Source organism: Phacochoerus africanus, chromosome X, assembly GCF_016906955.1.
Source record: "Phacochoerus africanus isolate WHEZ1 chromosome X, ROS_Pafr_v1, whole genome shotgun sequence".
Taxonomy (NCBI): domain Eukaryota; kingdom Metazoa; phylum Chordata; class Mammalia; order Artiodactyla; family Suidae; genus Phacochoerus; species Phacochoerus africanus.
The window spans coordinates 51,382,422-51,405,399 of NC_062560.1; the positions used below are offsets into that span (position 1 = coordinate 51,382,422).

General features: G+C 35.5%; 1 protein-coding gene across 5 annotated transcripts in view; it reads left to right on the top strand.

Annotated features, from left to right (window-relative positions):
* Window positions 1-7,924: 7,924 nt before the first annotated feature.
* The window catches only part of NBDY (negative regulator of P-body association), a 156,255-nt gene continuing 141,201 nt past the window's right edge, over window positions 7,925-22,978 (top strand). The window contains exons 1-5 of one of the 5 annotated variants that reach the window (XR_007132923.1): window positions 7,925-8,305; window positions 8,919-9,007; window positions 9,952-10,130; window positions 14,214-14,314; window positions 14,708-15,976. Coding sequence is in view for 1 of the 5 variants with exons in the window: in XM_047765862.1 (XP_047621818.1) it covers window positions 8,070-8,276 (207 nt within the window). In the remaining 4 variants the exon portion in view is untranslated. Of the gene's footprint in view, window positions 8,306-8,910; window positions 9,008-9,951; window positions 10,311-14,213; window positions 14,315-14,707; window positions 15,977-22,978 lie in introns of those variants that run through there. The other 4 variants (XR_007132924.1, XR_007132922.1, XR_007132921.1 and 1 more) reach the window with 4 other exon arrangements.

The window sequence follows — 22,978 nt, forward strand, 5'->3', positions numbered from 1 at the left end:
TAAGATGGAGGAAACCACAATTGAAAAGCAATCAACTAAATAAGCCAGCATACAGACCTAAACATGAAGATGTTAAAAACAAAGATATCAAAATCATACAATGTGGAGAAGGAAAGTAAGAAAATATAGATACTTTTTAATTTTAATGATGTGTTAGAGCCTATATGACCATCAGGCAAAAGCAAGCAGATATAGGAAAGGGTTAACATATCTAAAAAACAGAGCAACCACAAATCAAAACCAAACATTAAATACACAAAAATTGAAAAGTACTCAAGCATAAAACAAATGGAAACCACCCAAACAAAAAAAGAAAGGAAGAAAAGAGAAACAAAGAATCACCTGGAAAAAAAGGTTCAAAATGGCAATAAATGCATATTTATCAATAATCAACTTAAAGGTCAATGGACTCAATGCCCCAATCAGAAGACACAGAGAGGCTGATTGGATAAATAAGTAAAAACTTTCAATCTGCTGTCTACAAGAAACTCACCTTACAGCAAAGGACACATATAGATTGAAAGTGAGGGGATGTAAAAAGGTATTTCATGCCAATGGACAAGACAGGAAAGCAGGAGTTGCAATACACATATCAGACAAAATAGACTTTAAAATGAAGGTCACTAAGAAAGACAAAGAAGGACACTGTATAATTGTTGAAGAGTCCATTCAAGAAGAGGATATTACGGAGTTCCCGTCGTGGTGCAGTGGTTAACGAATCCGACTAGGAACCATGAGGTTGCGGGTTCGGTCCCTGCCCTTGCTCAGTGGGTTGACGATCCGGCGTTGCCGTGAGCTGTGGTGTAGGTTGCAGATGCGGCTCGGATCCCGCGTTGCTGTGGCTCTGGCGTAGGCCGGTGGCTACAGCTCCGATTCAACCCCTAGCCTGGGAACCTCCATATGCCGCGGGAGCGGCCCAAGAAATAGCAACAACAACAGCAAAAAAAAAAAAAAAAAAAAAAAAAAAAAGACAAAAGACAAAAAAAGAAGAGGATATTACAATCATCAATATATTCCCCTGATATAGGAGCACCCAGATACCTCCAAAAATACTAACAGACATAAAAGGAGAAAAAGATGTGAACACAATCATAGTAGGAAACTCTCATTAATGGACAGATCCTCTAGACAGAAAATCAATAAGGCAACGGAGATCCTAAACGGCACAATAGAAAAGAGACACTTAATTGACATTTTCAGGACATTACATCCAAAAAAAAAATCAGAATATACATTCTTATCAAGTGCACATGGCATGTTCTGAAGAATTGATCACATACTGGGGGACAAAGCTAACGTCAACTAATTTAAAAGTATAGAAATTATTTCAAGTATCTTCTCTGACCACAATGGCATGAAACTAGAACTCAACCACAGGAAAAAAAAAATGAGAAAAAAGTGACCTCATGGAGACTAAACATCATGCTACTAATGAGGACATCAAGAAGGAAATTAAAAAAATACCTTCAGACAAATGATAATGAAGACACAAACACTCAAAATCTATGGGATGCCACAAAAGCTGTGCTCAGAGGGAAGTTCATAGCAATACAAGCCTTCCTCAAAAAAGAAGACAAATCTCAAATCGACAACTTAACCCACCACCTAAATGAATTAGAAAAAGAACATGCAAAACCTAAAGTCAGCAGAAGGAAGGAAATAAAGATCAAAGGGGAAATCAATCAATTAGAGATTCAAAAAAACAAGAGGAGAAATCAAGAACACCAAGAGCCGCTTATTTGAAAATGTAAACAAAATTGACAAACATCTGGCTAGACTCAGCAAGAGGAGGGGAGGAAAAAACCCAAATAAACAAAACAAGAAATGAAAAAGGAGAAGTTACAACAGATACTACAGAAATACAAAAAATCATGAGAGAATGCTATGAACAATTGTATGCCAACAAATTTCACAACCCAGAAGAAATGGACAACTTTCTAGAGACTCACAGCCTGCCAAAAGTGAATCAAGAAGAAATAGATCAAATGAACAGACTGATCACTAGAAACGAAATAGAATATGTAATAAAAACACTCCCTACAAATACAGTCCGGGACCAGATGGCTTCACAGGTGAATTCTACCAAAACATACAAAGAGGAACTGATACCCATCTTCCTTAAACGTTTTCCAAAGGTTGAAGAAGAAAGAACACTCCTAAAGACATTCTGTGATGCCACCATCGCACTAATTCCAAAACCAGACGAAGATACCACCAAAAAAAAAAAAAAAAAGAAAGAAAAAAAACTATAGGCCAACATCTTTGATGAATATATAGACGCAAAAATTCTCAACAAAATTTTAGCCAACCAAATCGAACAACGTATAAAAAACATCATACACCACGACCAGGTGGGATTCATCCCAGGTGCACAGGAATTGTTCGACATATGCAAATCAATCAATGTCATACACCACGTTAACAAAAGAAAAGTCAAAAACCACATTATCATCACAACAGATCCAGAAACAGCATTTGACAGAGTCCAACATCCATTCATGATCAAAACTCTTACCAAAGTGGGTATAGAGGGAACATACCTTAACATAACAAAAGCCGCTTATGACAAACCCACAACAAATATAATATTCAATGGAGAAAAGCTGAAAGCCTTCCCACTAATATCTGGAACAAGAAAAGGATGCCCACACTCACCACTTTTACTCAACACAGTAGTGAAAGTCCTAGCCACAGCAATCAGGCAAACAAAAGAAATAAAAGGCATCCAAATAGGAAGAGAAGAGGTAAAACGGTCACTGTATGCAGAGGACATGATGCCATATATAGAAACTCCAATGACTCAACCCAAAAACTACTTGAACTGATCAACAAATTCAGCAAAGTAGAAGGATATGAAATTAACATTCAGAAATCAGTGTCATTTCTGTATACTAACAATGAAATATTAGAAAAGGGATACAAAAATACACTACCCTTTAAAATCGCACCCCCAAAAATCAAATACCTGGGTAGATACCTGACCAAGGAGGGAAAGAACTTATATGCCAAGAAATATAAAACATTAATCAAGGAAATTAAAGAAGATGGAAAGAAATGGAAAGATATCCTGTGCTCCTGAGTTGGAAAAAATAATACCATAAAAATAGCCATACTACCCAAAGCAATCTACAGATTCAATGCAAGCCCAATCAAATTACCCATGACATTTTTCACAGAAAGAGAACAAACAATCCAAACATTTATATGGAACCACAAAAGACCCAGAATGGCCAAAGCAATCCTGAGGAACAAAAGCCAAGCACGAGGCGTAACTCTTCCAGACTTCAGGCAACATTGCAAAGATGCAGTCATCAAGACAGTGTGGTACTGGTACCAAAACAGACAGACAGACCAATGGAACAGAAAAGAGAACCCAGAAATAAACCCTGACACCTATGGTCAAGTAATCTTTGACAAAGGAGGCAAGAATATAAAGTGGGAATAAGACAGTCTTTTCAGCAAGCGTTGCTGGGAAACCTGGACAGCTGCATGCACATCAATGAAACTAGAACACACCCTCACACCATGCACGAAAATAAACTCAACATGGCTGAAAGACTTAAATATAAGACACCATTGAAATCCTGGAAGAGAACATAGGCAAAACATTCTCTGACATCGATCTTACAAATGTTTTCTCAGGTCAGTCTCCCAAAGCCACAGAAATAAAAGTGAAATTAAACCCATGGGACCTAATAAAACTGACAAGCTTTTGCACAGCAAAGGAAACCCAAAAGAAACCAAAAAGACAATTACAGAAAGGGAGAAAATAATTTCAAATGATGCAACTGACAAGGACTTAATCTCTAAAATATACAAGCAACTTATACAACTCAACAGAAAAAAAGCCAACCACCCAATGGAAAAATGGGCAAAAGACCAGAATAGACATTTCTCCAAGGAAGATATACAGACAGCCAACAAGCACATGAAAAAATGCTCAACATCCCTGATTATTACAGAAATGCAAATCAAAACTACCATGAGATACCACCATATGCATGTCAGAATGGCCATCATTAATAAGTCCACAAATAACAAGTGTTGGAGGGGTTGTGGAGAAAAGGGAATCCTCCTGCACTGTCTGTGGGAATGTAAGCTGATGCAACCACTATGGAGAACAGTATGGAGATACCTTGGAAATCTATACATAGAACTACCCTATGATCCAGCAATCCCACTCTTGGGCATATATCTGGACAACACTTTCCTTAAAAAAGACACATGCACTCACATGTTCATTGCAGCTCTATTCACAATAGCCAAGACATGGAAACAACCAAAATGTCCATCGACAGACAATTGGATTAGGAAGGTGTGTTATATATACACAATGGAATACTACTCAGGCATAAAAAAGAATGAAATAATGCCATTTGTAGCAACATGGATGGAACTTGAGACTCTCATCCTTAGTGAAATAAGTCAGAAAGAGAAAGAGAAATACCATATGATATCACTTATATCTGGAATCTAATATACAGCACACATGAACCTTTCCACAGAAAGGAAAATCATGGATTTGGAGAATAGACTTGTGGCTGCCCCCGGGGGAGAAGGAGGGAGTGGGAGGAATCAGGATCTTGGGGTTAACGGATGCAAAGTATTGCTCTTGGAATGGGTTTACAAGGAGATCCTGTTTTGTAGCACTGAGAACTATATCTAGATACTTACATCGCAACACAACATGGGAGGAAAAATTATGTATACATGTATGTGTAACTTGGTCTTCATGCTGTACAGCAGAAAATTAAATAAATAAATAAATAAATAAATAAATAGTGAATGTATATCACCTTTGTAATATGAAAAACAACATATACGTAAGTAAATGTGTCTCTCACACAGGCATCTGTGTGTATGTGTGTATTTATGAGCACATATACAAATCTATATTCTGCTCCTCCCCCCCAATAATTATTGAACTGTGACTATAATGGTCAACTTTGGATATTTTGTACTTTATGAAGTATTTTTTCTAATCTTATACTATTTTATCTGTTTTAATTAATTAAATAATTTAAATTATTAATAATAATTATTTAATATTTTGAATGTTTATAGAGCTTACATAGGCAGAGAAATAATAGATATTCTTTTTTGTATTTCTTAATTGTATTTGTATAGAATTCCAAAAAATTCCTAGTAAAATATTGCAATTAAAAGCCTAAAATAAAACACAATAAAAATACATGTAGTCTTAATCATTCTTATTTTTCATTTTATGAGAATGTTACAAGAACTTCACGGTTCTTATTCTTAGATTTGTACTTGAAAACAATTAACAGAGAAGTCCTTTATATTTGTACAAGGAAGAGAAAAACTCTTGGCCTTGAAATGAAAGCTAATTTCTAGAAGAAAACGCAATGAATCAACCAACTTCTCAATTAAAAAATCTTAAACGAAAACAGATTACTATCACCCAGAGGTGGGTTCAGTTCTGTTTTCTTTTGTCATCCTTTGGGCACTTGAGATTATGAAAGAAAGTCAGACCTCTACAGCAATTTTCAAACCCGGTTCAATAGTCCTTCAACTTAACAGCGCCCTCTTCTGGCCCTATGTTTCACATTGCAGCTAGTTCATCAAGGTTGGGGAAAACAAAGCTAAACTTGAGATGGGTAAAAATATTTTTGAAATCTAGAAGTAAAAGGTTTTAATTTTCCATTCTAGTATAACAAAAATAAATAAAAATTCAGTTGCAAGTATAACGGTGGTTGCCAAGGGCTGGGGAGAGGGGAAAATGGGAAGTTGTTTAATGGGTATAAACAATTCTGGAGTTTGGTTTACAACATTGTAAATATACTTAGCATGATTGAACTGTACACTCAAAAATTGTTAAGATGATAAATTTTATATGTATTTTATCACAATTTAAAATAAAAATAAATCCATTTGAAGTATAAATAGTTTGCGTTGAGGTCTAAGTTGCAGCTCTAAGTTGGGACTGTTTTCACCTCAAGTTCAAGTCAAATGGTTACCATACATCAAAACCTCTTGGATTTGATACAATTTTTAATTCCAGCCATACAATTTTTAATTCCAGCCATTTTACTAAAATTGGCATATATTTTTCTTAATTTACTAAAACTACAGCTATAAAATAATTTCCACTTTCACTCTTAGTCTTTATTCTTACAAGATTTAGAGACCCATGTAAAAAGATTGTGAAAATATTACTTCATTTGCTTTGGGAAATAATAAAATAGTCTGAAATACACACACACACACACACACACACACACACACACACACAACCTCCAAGGTTTGATTTGTACAACTGGGTAGAAGGCATGACATTCACTGAAATGAAGACTAGGCAAGGAGCATGTTTGGAGGATTAGGGATAGACCAACTGTTATCAAAAGGTATGATTTTTTTCCCCCTCAGGGGACATTTGAGAGTGTCTGGAGACACTTTTGGTTATCTCATCTGGAGGCAGTTGGGGGAGAGTGCTACTGGCTTGGATTGGGATACTTAACATCCTGTAATGAATGCACAGGACAGATCACTCACCTGGAAGAGTGATCTTGCCTCAAAGGTCTATAGTGCCAAGAGTGAGAAACCTTGAATTACAATCCTCTTTTCTGAATTTGACTACTCTTTCTCAGTATTTGAAGCAGGTTTCTCCTCTTCTGTCCCTAATTATTCCATTGCCTGTCTTTAGTAGCTCACTTCTCTTTTCTCTAGATTTTCTCTTGGGACTATCATCCATGATTTCAACTACCACATCTGTGTTGCTGACTCCCTAGTTCCAACAGTTCTTCTACTTCCAGAGCATTTTTTCCTTTGATTTCCTTTCGTATCTTTTCATTAATTTACTGCTACATTTCTTATCTTTATAAATAGCATCTGGTGGAAAACCACAGGGTCATTTATTTCCCAAACATTTACTGAGTATCTAGTTTGTGTAAGGGGCAGCACTAGTACTTGGAGGAAGGTAGTTATGATGGAGATGAGAGGTAATCAGGTTAAATGCTTTAAATGCATTACCCCTAATTATGACAATAGTTCTGCAAGGAAGAAATTATTATCTCCTGGAAATGAAACCTGCAAGTGTTTAATCAACTACTTAAGTATCACAGAACTTGTACAGAGTAGAGATTTTTAAAGTCCTTAAAATTTTGACATCAAGGATTGAACTCTCTCCATTAAGAATCACTGAAGACAGTATTGGAAAAGTTTGTCCACAGCCAAAAGGAAATAGAAGAGAAGATTGAAGGTCTAAGAAGTTCTGGTAGCCTTTTATTCTAAACCACAGTGCACCCTCTTCCGGTTATTTACCGTATATCACAGAATATAATACACCAGCATAGTAGGATGAGTCATTATTTTCCTTAACTCTAGAAAAGGGAAAAAAAAGAAGACAGGTAATGTATGACATACCATAAATTGCCAGAGATTTTCTAGTTGTTGAAATGTTGGGGTTTTTTTTTAAAGGTAAGGCTTCATTCAGAGTTTTCTAATTTGTTAAAATATGAAGAAAAACAATGATCTTAGACTCTATGTCATACGGTGAATTTGTTTTCCAAGTTCAATTTCCACGGTCATTGTTGGTGTGGTATTCTGCATTTTAATCAACTAATACATTTGTACATTGCTTTCTAAATGATCGTAAGTAGTTTCCTGGCTTGGTGTTGTGCTTTGGCAACTAGATTGTTAAGCCCTTAGTTCTTCAATCATCTCTTTGTTCTCCTCTCCCCGCCCCCCTACACCCAGCGCCTTTCCACAATCCCTGCAGAGTTTACCGCTGAATTTCTTCTGATCGCATAGATAGTATAAGACTGTCCACAGATTTAGTTACACCGGGGGGGTTGGGAGGATGGAGAAAGATTTTATTAAATATATGCATCGTATTTTTTAAGACACATCCTTGTAGAATGTTAAAATGGGGTAGGGTAGGGAGCGAGGGCGGAGGCGGAGAGGGGATATACGTCTCAGGATACAGGAAATACGGAAAGAGCAAAACCAGGAGGAAGCTCTGTGCCTGGAGGGGACCCGCCGCCATCTCAGGTCTCTTGGCCTCATCAGGGCCCACCGGAAAGAGCTGACGCCCGGGTCCTGTAATCCTTATGGGGGACCAACCTTGTGCCTCCGGGAGATCCACACTCCCACCTGGAAACACGCGGGAAACCAAGCCGCCAAAAAAGCGCTGTCTTTTAGCTCCACGGTGGGATTATCCAGAAGGAACTCCTAACGGAGGTAGTACCCCTCTCCCTTCCGCACCTACTCCTGCATCACCGAGCCTGAAGTCGCACCCACCTCCTCCGGAGAAGTAGTACAACACACTTCTCCCACCCCAAACCAGGTCAGATTCTTTCTTTCTCTTTTGGGATATCCAGGCTTTCTGAAACTTGATTATGCATTTTCCCTGATCTCTTTCTCCCTTTCCATGTTCTCTCCACGATTTCCAAATGAAGAAAGAACATGCAGACATAAACTAGCTGTTTCACAAAATATGCTTGGAAGAATGTATAGATATTTAATAACAATTATTTTTAATATATTAGCTATGACAGTCGTGGTTATATTTTTAAGAAATCGTGGTTAAATTTAAAAAAAAAATGTTGATTGCTTGAAAGTAATTCAGTAGGGTCCAGATAAGGGGTACAAACAAAATGTTCATGAGTTTATAATCACTAAAGCTAAGTAATGTATACATGAGGACTCATTAAACTGTTGTTGTTACTTTTGTGTATATTTGAAACTTTTCCATTAAAAAATGCTTAGCTCAAGATCAATAACAACATTGTGTTGAAGGCCTAATTCCTATGGCTAGCACGGTTCTAACAGTATTGTTAAGGTGAGCCTTCAAAAGTGTGTTTCTCTGTGTGGGGCAGGAGAATTTAATGAGTAAAAAAATGTTAAATACGGTAAGTCATACCCAAGTGCTATTATGTTTTCTTGTTCAAGGTATTCAGGAAGCACAGAGGATGAACCAAGTCATTCTGCCTGGTAGTAATCATGATCCATCAAAGAGGAAGGGGTAACTTTGGGTGGGCCTTAAAAAGTGAGTGACGTCTGCCATGTGGAGGGGGAGGGAATGCTTTTCTTCGGGCCTAGCATTTCCAGAACAAAAGCTCCAAGGCAGGTTTGTTCTAGGAAAAGCTTGGCTATAATTCTGAATCTATGAGAATAATTAGGAGGTGAAATAGAGTATTGCAGAGCCTTTAATGATATGCTAACGAGTATGCAGTTTAATCCCTAAGTAGCGACAACCATTGAAGAGTTTCAAGAAAGTGATATATTTTAGGAATCCTGTTCACTGTTAGAAAAAATCTTCGATTTAGATGAACTTATAGGATGCAAAAAATAAAATCTGATCCAAACCTCACAAATTCTTGTAATCCGAAAGGGCATCCTTTCCTCATTCATGCCGTAAACCCTTAAGGAGCCCTTTCAATGGACTAGGCATTGTGCTAGGAGCTCTACGGAATGGATAACCAAAGCATATAGGAGTGAAACAGTGGCAGCTAAGGGGGTTCCAGACTTGGGGTTTGATAGTGGTGCATAGAAAAAGAATGTGCTCTGTTGTGCTTGAAAGTATTACCCAGTCACATTCCTTACAGCCTGATTTCCCTCAACTTCACCTCTGTCCAAAGGGTGGTGGTGTGGGAGTAGTGGGAAACCATAGGGATAGCAGCGCTCAAACAGAAAATGAAGTTGTTTAGGTCAAGAAGTGCAAGAGCTACATAATTGCCTCCAGTGATTCAAATCATTGAAAATTATAATAATAGCGAATATTTACTGAACATCTTTATGTGCCAGGCACTGGTCTACAATGCCTCCCAGAGTTTGTTCTCTTAATTGCTAAGCAATAGTTCCCTCCTAACACTGTCTATGTAACTTTTTTTTGGGGGGGGGGTATGTTAGAGCGTAGGGATTTGAGGAGGCCAGGGGAAAGAGATAAACAGTAAAGAAGAAATGATTTCACTTTATTTTACTATTTTTCAGTCTTTGAGGGATTGCAGTATGACTCTATTTCCTTGGTATATGTGCTGCCGAAGCAAGCACCTGACTCTATTTCCTTAGTGCATTCATAAAATAGTTCACTCAGTGAAGACAATGAAGATTATTGACAATGCTACCCTGCTTTTTCTGATGTTCTACACCAGGAAGTTGTGATTTTTAAGGTAATCTCTTTACCAAAAACTTATTAAAAGAGGGAGAAGAATAAGAGTTGATTATGACACATTAAAAATAACTACCCCAGAGTTACTTTGTGGTGCAGTGGGTTGAGGATCTGGCGTTGTCACTGCAGCAGCTCAGGTGGCTGCTGTGTTGCAGGTTTGATCCCTGGCCCGGGAATTTCCACATGCCACAGGCATGGCCAAGATAAATTTTTAAAATGAAGAAATAATTACTCAAAAACAAAAAGCTAGCACCAAATGATAAAATTTAAATCATTTTCTACATTATATGAAACCATATGTATATACCATATAATAATGTTATGTATAAGCTGTTCTGTTAGATTCACTCCTAATTACCTTATGGTTTTTGCTGTTACTGTGAAATACACTTTTTAAACCACATTTTCAGATTATTGCTGGTAAATGGGAACATGATTGATTTTTTTTTTATTTACATGATTGATATTTTTATATACTGATATTATATACCGTAACCTTTCTGAATTCTATTTGTTCCAATAATTTGTAGATTCTTTGGATTGTATGTTAATTAGTCATATTGTGAATAACGACAGTTTCTTCCTTTCCAATATTGGTTTTTTAAATTTGCCTTACTGTGCTAGCTAGAGTCTTCAGTACAAAAAGAAATAGTGGCAGTGATAGAGGATTTCCTTGTCTTGCTTCTGAATGTACAAGGGGATTCTATACGTGTTTACCATTTTTAGTAGGTTTTCTTTTTCAGGTTAAAAAATTTCCTTTGTATTCTTAGTTTGCTGAGAGCTTTTATTATGAATGAATGTGGAGTTTTATCTCCAAATACTTTGCATCTACTCCCCGATCATATGGGGTTTTTTTTCCTCCATTAATACGACAGTGTGACTGTGTGATGAATTACAATAATCGATTTTCTAATATATTTCCTTCTTTTGGTTTCATCAGTCCTCACCATTTAATATTTTGTCTATTTTAATAATTTTTCCTTTTATTTTTTCTTTACTATTTGTTTGCTCTATTTCTAATCTATTTATTTTAAATCTTTCCTAAAATAAGAATTTATAACTATAAATGTTCTACTATGTACCACTTTAGAAGAATTTCACAGGATTTTATGTGTACTATTTTATTATTATTTCCTAATTTCTCTTATGATTTCTTTTTGATTCATGAATTATTTGGTTCTTTAAAAAATTTACAAACATAGAGGTCTCTTTTTTAGAAATCATATTGTGACATCATTAATCCAGTTATAGTTAAACTTTATCTTTTTTCTGCTTTAAAATATTTAACGTGTTTTATTCATCTGGTAACATAAAGCAAATTTATATACTGGCTTCTCATCCCAAAAGATTTTAGCAATATAAAACTTTTTCTTTCATTAAATGGAAAACTGTGATTATTCTATTCAATGATGGAGTTATTGCTCATATTTATACATGTGTTATTAAACTTTTTGTTTTAATCTAATTTTATGCTTAAAGAAAAATTGTGAGAATATTACAAAGAAATCCCATATACCCTTTACCTAGACTCACCAATTACTATTTTGCCATGTTTGCTTTATCATTCTCTATTTCAGTTTGTGTTTCTCCCTCTCGTCCCATTTTTTCCTCCCCTCCTCCCCCAATCACTTCCCCTCTCTTCCACTTTCTCCTCTTCCTTTCTCAACTATTTGAGAGTAACTTGCAGACATCATGCTCCTTTATCTGTCAATACTTCAGTGTATGTTTTCCTCCAAATGATGCCTTTCTCTTACTAACTTCAGTACATGTGTCAAAATAGAAATTTCACATTGTTTCAATTTTTTGTTTCATAAACCTTTATTATCAAGATTATGTACTTATACTCACTGAAAAAGGAATGTGTTTGGGAGAACATGTATTTCAAATGGATAATGTAAGGTCTATTTTTGTTCCTTTTTTCCAGCTTTATTGAAACATTTAACATATAGTGTTGTAAGTTTAAAGTGTACAGTGTGATGATATGCTACATGTACATATTGCAAAATGATTACCCACAATAAGATTAGTTAACACATCAGTCATCTCACAGTTATGATTTTTTTTGTGTGCGGTGAGAACTTTTAAGACCTCTCTCCTAGCAACTTTTAAGTATACAATACAAAATTGTTAACTACAGTCATTGTACTATAGTATTAACTATACTATAACTATAGTCATATAACTATATATACTATAACAGTAGCATTAATTATAGTATACATCATGCTGTACATTAAACTTCCAGAATGTATTTATGTTAAAACCAAAAGGTTTTTTTTATTTTATTTTTTTAATTATTTCCCCAATACAATTACAACTGAAAGTTTATACCCTTTTATCACCTTCACCTTTCCCCCACCCTCCCAACCCCTGGAAACCACCAATCTACTGTTTCTGTGAGTTCAGACTTTTTTTTTTTTTAGGTTCCATATATAAGTGAAAACATACAATATTTTTCTCTCTCTGCTAACTTATTTCACTTAGCCTAATGCTCTCAAGTTTTATCTATTATGTCAGAGATGGCAGGATTTCCTTCTTTATATAGCTGAATAATATTCCACTGTGTGTATGTATATATATATATATACACCACATTTTCTTTGTCCATTCATCTGTCAGTGGACATTTAGATTTTTTCCACATCTTTGTTATTGTAAATAATGATGCAGTAAACGTAAGGGTTGAAAATATCTCTTTGAGATAGTAATTTCATTTCCTTCAGATATATCCAGGAGTAGAATTTGCTGGATCGTATGATAGCCCTATTTTAATTCTTTTTTTTTTTTTAGGAACCTTCATACTGTTTTCCATAGTAGATATTTCAATTTACATTCCTATCAAGGAATGCGCAAGGGTTCCCTTTTCTCTGTATCCTCACCAGCATTTATTACCTTCTGTTTTTGTTAAAGCCATTCTATCAAGTGTGAGATATCTCATTGTGGTTTTGACTTGCTTTTCTCTGATGATTAGTGATGTTGAGCACCTTTCCATGTACCTATTGGCCATCTGTATGTCTTTGAAAAAATGTCTGTTCAAATATTTCTCACCTTTTTGAGTTGGATTGTTTTTCCGCTGTTGAGTTGTATGAGTTCCATATATATTTTGGGTATTAATTTCTTATCAGTTATGTGGTTTAAAATACTTCCTATTCCATACTTTATTTCATAAATATGCTATTTCTGTCATTTATTTTAATGATCAAATTGTCCCAGTGGCAATCCATTCAAGCTGGATTCTCTATGCATTTGACACATTCCCATCATTCTTTGATACATACTTTGACTTCAGCATTTCCTTACTTTCTTGTCTTATATTTCCTGCTTCATTAACCATTTCCCTATGAATTTATGGTACTTTTTAGAGGGACATGGTATTTAGAAACCAAGACAAAAAATACATTGATTTTTTTTAATTTTTTAAAAATTTTTATACAATTTTAAAGATTACTTTCCATTTACAGCTATTACAAAATATTAGCTATATTCCCCATGCTGTGCAATACATTCTTGAGCCTTTCTTTACCCTCTAGTGTACACCTCCCAATTCACCACCACTATAGTACCCCTCCCCTCTCCTCCCGCTGGTAACCACTAGTTTGTTCTATCTATGCATCTGCCCCTTTCTGCTCTTTTATTGTTAGTGTATAGAAATCTAGCAGATTTCTGTGTATTAATTTTGTACCCTATGACTTTACCAAATTAATTGATGAGCTGTACTAGTTTTCTGGTGGCATCTTTAGGATTTTCTATATATAGTGTCATGTCATCTGCAAACAGTGACAGTTTTATTTTTTCCTTTAGGGTATATGGATATTTTCTAGCTTGACATTATGTTATTCTTTCCCATTTAATTACATTTTGTACGAACAATGTAGTTTACATGATACTGACTATATAGTATTTATTGAGACATGCTTTATGTTCTAGAGAACATTATCAATTTATTTGTGCCTGAAAATGTTTTGTATATTCTAATTGTTACATGTGCACTCTGTAAATGTCCATCAAACTTGCTGATTGTCTTGTCAGCAAGAGTGACATTAAAATTATCTTTTATATCACTCTTAATTCTGTTTGTTTGCTAGATCTTTCAATTATTGAGAAAGATTTAAAATCTCCCAGTGATGGAGTTCATGCTGTGGTGCAGTGGGATTGGCGGCCTCTCTGGAGCAGCACTGGGATGCAGGTTTGATCCCTGGCCTGGCCCAGTGGGTTAAGGATCTGGTCTTGCCACAATTGTGGTGTAGGTGGCAACTGCAGCTCAGATCTGATCCCTGGCATAGGAACTCCATATGCTGTGGGGTGGCCAAAAAAAAAAACCCCAAAAAAACCCCCTAGTATAATTGTAAATTTGTCAAATTCTTGTAGTTCTGTAAATTTTTGCTTTATGTATTTGAAGCTTTATTATTATGTGCAAACAAGTCTATAATAGATACACCTTTTATCCTTTTTAGTACTTGTTTGACCTTTTTGGATTTAAACACTATTTGGTCTGATAAACTTGCCTTTGTCTGTTTGGATGGTATTTCTTTTTTCCATCCTTTTACTGAATATCTTTTTTCTTTCTTTTATTTTTCAGAAAATATTCTGCCAAAATAAGTGAATGCATTGATGTACTTCTTAATTTATCAGCAGGATTTATAATTAGAATTAGGGTTAAGCTTTATATCTCCAAATGTTATTTTCTTCACTAATTTTTTATCTTATGAAATGTCAACTCTTCAGGAAAGTCAAAAGATATCCTTCATGTAGATCCATCAGTTGTTTATTTTTCTACATATGGTTTATATCTCTTTATAAATACATAAATATATATGTATATACACATTTTTTGCTAAACCATTTGGAAGTAACTTGTGGATATCATGACACTTCAGGCTTAAATGCTTCATGTGTATCTCTTAAGAACAAGGATGTTGTCAGACTCAGAAAAATTCAACATTGATAAAATTATCTAAAATACTGTCCTAACAATATCCTTTATATCTTTTTATTTGTTTTGATGCAAGATGCAGTCAAGAATCATGCACTGTATTTAGTTACCATGCCCCTTTAGGCTTTTAAAATCTGGAGTAGCAACTTCCCATCCTTTTCTTTTAATTTTTCATAAAATTGGTATTTTTGATTATTTCAGGCAGTTGTCCTACATATATCTCACAATCTGAACTTGTCTGTTTTCACAAGATTAATTTGAACATTTTTAGAAGGAAGACTTCATAGGTGGTATTGTGCCCTTGCTCTTGTATCACGTCAGGAGGCTCAAAATGCCATTTTGTCCTATTTATTATTGAGGATATTTTGCTTGTTGACTTTGTTTAAACTGTTTTAAAGAGCAGTTTTAAGTTCACAGCAAAATTGAGAGGAAGGAACAGAAATTTCCCATATGCCTCTCTGCCCCTACACATGCATAACCTTCTCCATTATCAACATCCTGTACCAGAGTGGTAGTTTTGCACAGTTGATGAACCTACATTGGTACATCATTATCACCCAAAGTCCATAGTTATATTGTTCACTCTTGAGCAATATACATTCTTGGTGTTATACATTCTATGAATTTGGACAAACGTATAATGACATATATTCATCATATGGCATATTTTCAATGCCTTGAAAATCCTCAGTGCTCTACTTCTTCATCCCTCTCCCTCAACCCCTGGCAACCACTGATCCTTTTGCTATGTCCATTGTTTTACCTTTTCTAGAATGTTCTGTAGTTGGGATCATACAGTATGTAGCTTTTTCAGATTGGCCTTTTTCCCTTAGTAATATGCCCTTATGATTCCTTCATGTCTTTTCATGGCCTGATAGCTCATTTCTTTTCAGTTGTGAAAAATATTCCATTGTCTGAATACCAGTTTATTTATCCATTCACCTACTGAAGGACATATTGGTTGCAACCAAGTTTTGGCAGTTATGAATAAAGCTGCTATAAATAGCCATGTGCAGGTTGTTGTGTGAACATAAGTTTTCAACTCCTTTGGATAAATATAAAAAATCATTATTGTTCATATTTTATATTTATATTCTTATTTGTATAATTATATTTATAAGTTTATATACATAACACATATTTTTGGACTATTTGAAAATAAGTTGCCCAATGACTTCTGAATACTTGGTGTTGTGAATAAAAAATGAATACTTGGCATATGTGTTTCTTAAAAACCTTATTCATTTTTCACCAGTTATGCTGATAAATGCCCTTTAGATTAAAAAAAAGAAAAGAAAAGAAAGAAAGAGAAGAAAATCTGGTCCAGGATCAAATCCAGAATCATATTTAATTATCATGTCTGGCTGAGCATCCTTTAATCTGCAATCGTTTCTTAGATTTTCTTTGCCTAAAAAAAAAATTTTTGAAGATGATAATGTAGTTATTTTATAGAATGTCTTTCAATTTCAGTTTGTTTGATGTTTCCTCATGATTAGATTCAGCTTACGCACTTTTGACAAGGAATACCACTGAAACAACGTGCTGTACTTCTCAGTGTATTATATCAGGTGGTGCATGGTGTCAATTAACTTTCAATTTCTTATTACAGAAGGATGTTCAGGATATTTCAGAATATAAGGCTTTGCTGCCTTTTGGTGATTTCATGGATAACAATGTGGGTACTTTTTACTTTCCCCTTAGGAAATAGTCACAATTTTTGGACACAGGTGGAATTATAGTTTATAAATAGCATTGAATTCCTTGTCTAACTTGCCTGCTTGTAGAAGTACTCAGCATTAAATGGAATTCTCATGCCTGTTCTGCTATCATATTTTCCTGCCTTAGAGCGTTTACCTAGCCTGACTGGTTGTATGTTCATTTCTCTCTTTCAGAGGAGTTTGTTAAACAGCTTTATGTGCAGAATCTCCTTAAGCATCTTTCTCTGTGTGATTAGCTATTTCTCCCTTTTCATTACATAAGGACCTTCCTATAATATTTTAGATTGATCATTTTTAAAAGGAAATATGATATGATAAAGTTCCTTTCTTGTCAGTATTCCTGACATGTTATCATATCATCTCGGTCCTCCATCTTTCTTGGAAGTGCACCAGCTTTTTTTTGCATTGATTCTGTATTAGTTTCCTACTATTGCTATAACAAATGTAGAGGCTTAATGCAACAAATTTATTATTTTATAGTTCTGTAGGTCAGAAATCTGGTATGGGTCTTATTGAGTGAAAATCAAGGAGTTGGAAGGCTGCATTCCTTTCTGAGGGCTCTAAGGGAAAATCTGTGTCATTCATTTAGTTGTTGACAGAATTCAGTTGCTCATAAATATAGGTCTGAGATTCCTGTTTCCTTCCTGACTATTGACTGAGGGCTTTTCCCAGCTTCTAGAGGCCACCTGTATTCTTTGGCTCATTGCATGCTTTTTTTTTTTTTTTTGGAAAGACATTTTATTTATTTTTTTAATTACTCAATGAATGTTATTACATTTATAGTTGTACAATGATCACACAACTCAATTTTATAGCATTTCCATCCCAAACCCCCAGCATATCCCCCCACCCCCCCAACCTGTCTCATTTGGAAAGCATAAGTTTTCCAAAGTCTGTGAGTCAGCATCTGTTCTTCAAAGAAGTTCATGGTGTCCATTTTTTTAGATTCCACATGTAAGTGATAGCATATGATGTTGGTGTCTCACTGTCTGGCTAACTTCACTTAGCATGATAATTTCTAGGTCCCTCCATGTTGCTACAAATCCCGTTATTTCTTTCCTTTTAATGGCTGAATAATATTCCATTGTGTATATGTACCACATCTTCTTTATCCACTCCTCCATCAATGGACATTTAGGTTGTTTCCATATCTTGGCTATTGTATATAGTGCTGCAATGAACATTGGAGTACATGTATCTTTTCGAGTCATGATTTTCTCTGGGTAGAGGCCCAGGAGTGGAATGGCTGGATCAAATGGTAATTCTATTTTTAGGGGGGTTTTTTTGGTTTTGTTTTGTTTTGTTTTGTTTTGTCTTTTGTCTTTTGTCTTTTTGAGGGCCACACCCACAGCATATGGAGGTTCCAGGGCTAGGGATCTAATCAGAGCTGTAGCTGCTAGCCTACCCCACAGCTCAGGGCAACACCTGATACTTAACCCCCTGTGTGAGGCCAGGGATTGAACCCACAACCTCATGGTTCCAAGTCGGATTCGTTTCCGCTGCACCACAATGGGAACTCCTATTTTTAGTTTTCTGAGGAATCTCCATACTGTTTTCCACAGTGGTTGCACCAATTTACATTCCCACCAACAGTGTAATAGGGTTCCCTTTTCTCTACACCCTCTCTAGCATTTATTGTTTGTATACTTTTTGATGCTGGCCATTCTGGCTGCTGTAGGGTGGTACCTCGTAGTGGTTTTGATTTACGTTTCTCTAATAATGAGTGATGTTGGGCATCTTTTCATGTGTTTTTGGCCATCTGTATGTCTTCTTTGGAGAATTGTCTGTTTAGATCTTTTCTGCCCATTTTTTGATGGGGGTGTTTGGTTTTTTTGGTATGGAGCTGCAGGAGGTGTTTGTAAATTTTTGAGATTAATCCCTTGTCAGTCGCTTCATCTGCAAATATTTTCTCCCATTCTGTGGGTTGTCTTTTGTTATTGTTGTTTAGGGTTTCCTTTACTGTACAGAAACTTTTAAGTTTAATTAAGTCCCATTTGTTTATTTTTGTTTTTATCATCATTACTCTAGGAGACGGATCTCAGAAAATATTGCTGTGGTTTATGTCAGAGAGTGGCCTATGTTTTCCTCTAAGAGTTTTATAGTGTCTGGTCTTAGAGCTATGTCTTTAATCCATTTGGAGTTTCTTTATGTGTATGGTGTTAGGAAGTGTTCTAATTTCATTCTTTTACATGTGGCCATCCAGTTTTCCCAGCACCACTTATTGAACAGGCTGTCTTTTCTCCATTGTATATTCTTGCCTCCTTTTGTCATAGATTAGTTGACTGTAATGGGTGGGTTTAATTCTGGGCTCATTGCATACATCTTCCATCTTCAAAACCAACAACAGCAGGTCAAGTCCCTCTCACATTAGAAATTATCCATTTTCTTTTTTTTTTTAAGAGCTTTGGATATTTATATCACCTAGGATATCTGTATATGTTTGAACATCATTGCATTAAAGATTTATAGTGACATTAAGAGAATGTCAGATTATTTTTCTTTGAAAAATAATACTTACATGATTCACTTTTGAGGAAAAAATAGGAAGTAGAAGCATTTTATGTTGTTGTAAGTTAATCTTTTCTGAAATCATAAAATCTGGGTTCAAATATGATTTATATATTTTCTGATTATATCACTTGAAGCAAGTCATTGAGCTTCTGAGTCCAGTTTTCATCTCTTTAAATTATAATAATAAATATCTGTCACATTTGACTCATTAACTATTGTGAAAGCCAAGTGACATGAGTCAAATAAAAGAACTTTGTGCATCTAACAATATTAAATCAATTTCAATTTTAGTTTTAGAGCTCCCAAATCAATATGTGTCAACTCCTCCAGGCTTCCAAAGTTAGCTGTGACACTACCACACTTGACCTGCAAAAAAGGTGAATGAAAATGCATTTTCTGACTATTATCCTCAACCATTAAGAGCATATAAAAGGATCCTCATGGATAGTAGATGCAGAAATTTTTCTCCATCTCTACTTGGATGGTGTATGTACCCTGTACTGTCTAATAAGGGTGGGTGTTGATGGAGGCTTTTATCTTCATCACACATTATTTTGCAGTTTTGTTAAGGCTTAACTGACAAATTAAAAATTTAAGATATTTGAAGACTAAGTCGGGGTGTTTTAATATATATATACATTGTGAAAGGATTCCCAGCATCTAGTTAATTTACACATCTATCACCTCATTTTTTTTTTTTTTGGTGAAAGCATTTAAGTTCTAATCTCTTAGCAAAATTTCAATTATGTAATACAGTATTATCAACTACAATCACCATATTTTATATTAGATCTTCAGATTTGATTCATCTTATAGTTGAAGGTTTGTAACCTTTTACCAACCTCTATTTCCCCCACCCTCTAGTTCCTAGTAACTGTTTTCTACTCCCTGTTTCTAAGAGTTTGACATTTAAAATTTTTAAATTTTTATTTATTTATTTATTTATTTATTGGCCACACCCATGGCGTATGGAAGTTCCCAGGCCAGAGATCAGACCCATGTCACAGCAGACCTGAGGCACTGCAGTGACAGTGCTGATCCTTAAGCCACTGCACCACAAGGGAACTCCTGACTTTTCTATATTCTACATATGTGTTTGTCTTTCTCTGTCTAGCTTATCTCACTCAGTTGCAAACTTATTGCCCTCAAGTTTTATCCATTATGTCAGAAATGGCACAATTTCCTTTTCTCATAGCTGAAAATATATATAAAATATTTTCTTTCTTTATCCTTTCAGTCATTGATGGATATTTAGGTTGTTTCCATATCTTGGCTTTTGTAAATAATGCTGTGATGAATATGGGAGTGTAGCTATCTCTTCAATGTCCTGTTTCTATATCCATTTTCTTTTGTCCTCAACATCTCTCTCTCACTCTCCTGGGGGAAAATCCTCTGCTTTAAGGAACTCATGCAATTAGAATGTCTCCACCTAGGTAATCCAGAATAATTCCCCAACTCAAGGTCCTCAACTTAATTACATCAGCAAAGTTCTTTTTGCCATGGAAGGAGGGTGTGGATATCCTTGGATAGCCATAATTATGCCCACCACAGATTCCATTATAGCAACCAACCATAACCTGATACGTAGAGCATGATCCATCCATTCTTTTATTTAATCAATAAAAATATATTTATCATCTTTTAAATTCATGGTTACAAAAATAAGACACCTAACTTACCCAAGGAGTTCATAAATTGATTTGATAAATTCTGTAGATAGAGATTAGAACAGAGTGTTATGAGGGAATAGAGGAGGGCCTCTGCCTTAGACTAGTAAGGCCTGGGATGACCTGCTGTGTGAATCAGTATCTAAGCTGAGTCTTAAAAAAAGGAATAGAAGTATTAAGTTAGGATGAGTGATAGTAGAGGGATAAATAGAAAGAAGAACTTTATCAGTGAAATAGAATGACTAAAGGTATAGAAGTTTGAGATAGTCTGTTCTTATTGCGGTAGATGTTAGGCAGATCTTTAAGTCATATGGTTTTCCTAGAATGGAGAGATGAAACTAGATAAGCAAGCTAAAGCATGAACATGAAGACTCCGTGTGCCATGCTAGATAGGTTTAAGATAAATCTGTAGGAAATGGGGAGTCAATGAAGAATTTTAAGGAAGGTGCTGTGTTCACATTTATATTTTATGTAGATCATACTAGTGGCCATGTGGAGGATGGCATAGAAAGAGATTGGGGTTAGAAGACCATTTAATATGCTTTGTGATAATCCTTACAAGGAATTCACAAGGGTCTGAACTCAGTCATAGTTGAAATGAATCACAGAGGAATGGACTTGAGAGAGGTTGGTTAAATAGATGATATATCTGTCAAAGTTCAAGTAAAGAAACAGAACCAGTAAGAGATACATATTAAATATATTACAAGGAATTGGCTTATGTGATTTTGGGGACTGGCTAGGCAAGTCTGAAATCCAAAGAGCAGTCTCTGGCAATGCAGACTGCAACTCTCTGGCACAAGCTGAAGGAGGAATTTCATAGGAGAAATTTCTTCTTCAGGAAAGTCTCAGCTCTGCTCCTGAGACCTATCAATTGATTGAATCAAGTATGCCCAGATTATCTAGGATAATTATCTAGGATAATCTACTTTACTTAAAGGAGATTACAGATATTAATCACATGTACAAAATGGCTTCACAACAACACCTAGATCAGTGCTTGATTGAACAACTACCCTAGCCAAGTTTACATGTTAAAAGACCATCTTTCACAGATGGGATATGGGCCAGTGGAGACAAATAATAAAGAATGATTCTCAAGTTCCTGGCTTGAGTATTAAATGAAATCGCTAACAGATGCAGAATACAAGAGCAGGAGCAGTTATTTGACATTTTGAGTAAGATACAAATGTAAAGTTCCAAGATTACAAAAAAAGGTTTCTAGCAGGTAAATACATTTGGAAACCATCAACATAAAGGTGATAGTTGAACCAAGGGACTAAGTTAAATAATCTAGAAGAAGGTGTATATAGGGAAAGGTTACTAGCTGAGGAGGAAATTCTGGGGACCACCAACATTAAAGGATTATCTAGAAAAAAATGAAAAGATAAAGGATAAATAGAGTGAGGAGAGGACCCAGAAGCTTTTGATGCCCAGTTTTAAGAAAAATGTAGTGAACAGCAGTATCATATGCAGTAAAGGGTTCCATAAATTTAGTACTGAAAAATAACCATTAATTCGTAGATTAAATTCATTAATGAATTTAGCAAGATTGGTTCCAGTGTAGTAGTTAAAGCAAAAGCCAGATTGCAGCGGGTTGAAGAGTGACCAGGAGGTACCAAATTGAATCCGGTTAGTGTAGACCACTCATAAGAGATGTTTAGATGAGAAGGGGAGGATAAAAAATTAATGATATTTTTTGGAGTTCCTGTCTTGGCGCAGTGGTTAACGAATCCGACTAGGAACCATGAGGTTGTAGGTTCGATCCCTGGCCTTGCTCAGTGGGTTAAGGATCCAGCGTTGCCGTGAGCTGTGGTGTAGGTTGCAGACGCAGCTTGGATCCCACGTTGCTGTGGCTCTGGAATAGGCCAGCGGCTACAGCTCCGATTCAACCCCTAGCCTGGGAACCTCCATATGCCACGGGAGCAGCCCTAGAAAAGGCAGAGACCAAAAAAAAAAAAAAAAATTAATGATATTTTTTAAATGGATGATAACTATAAGAGGATTAAGAATGGAGGGAG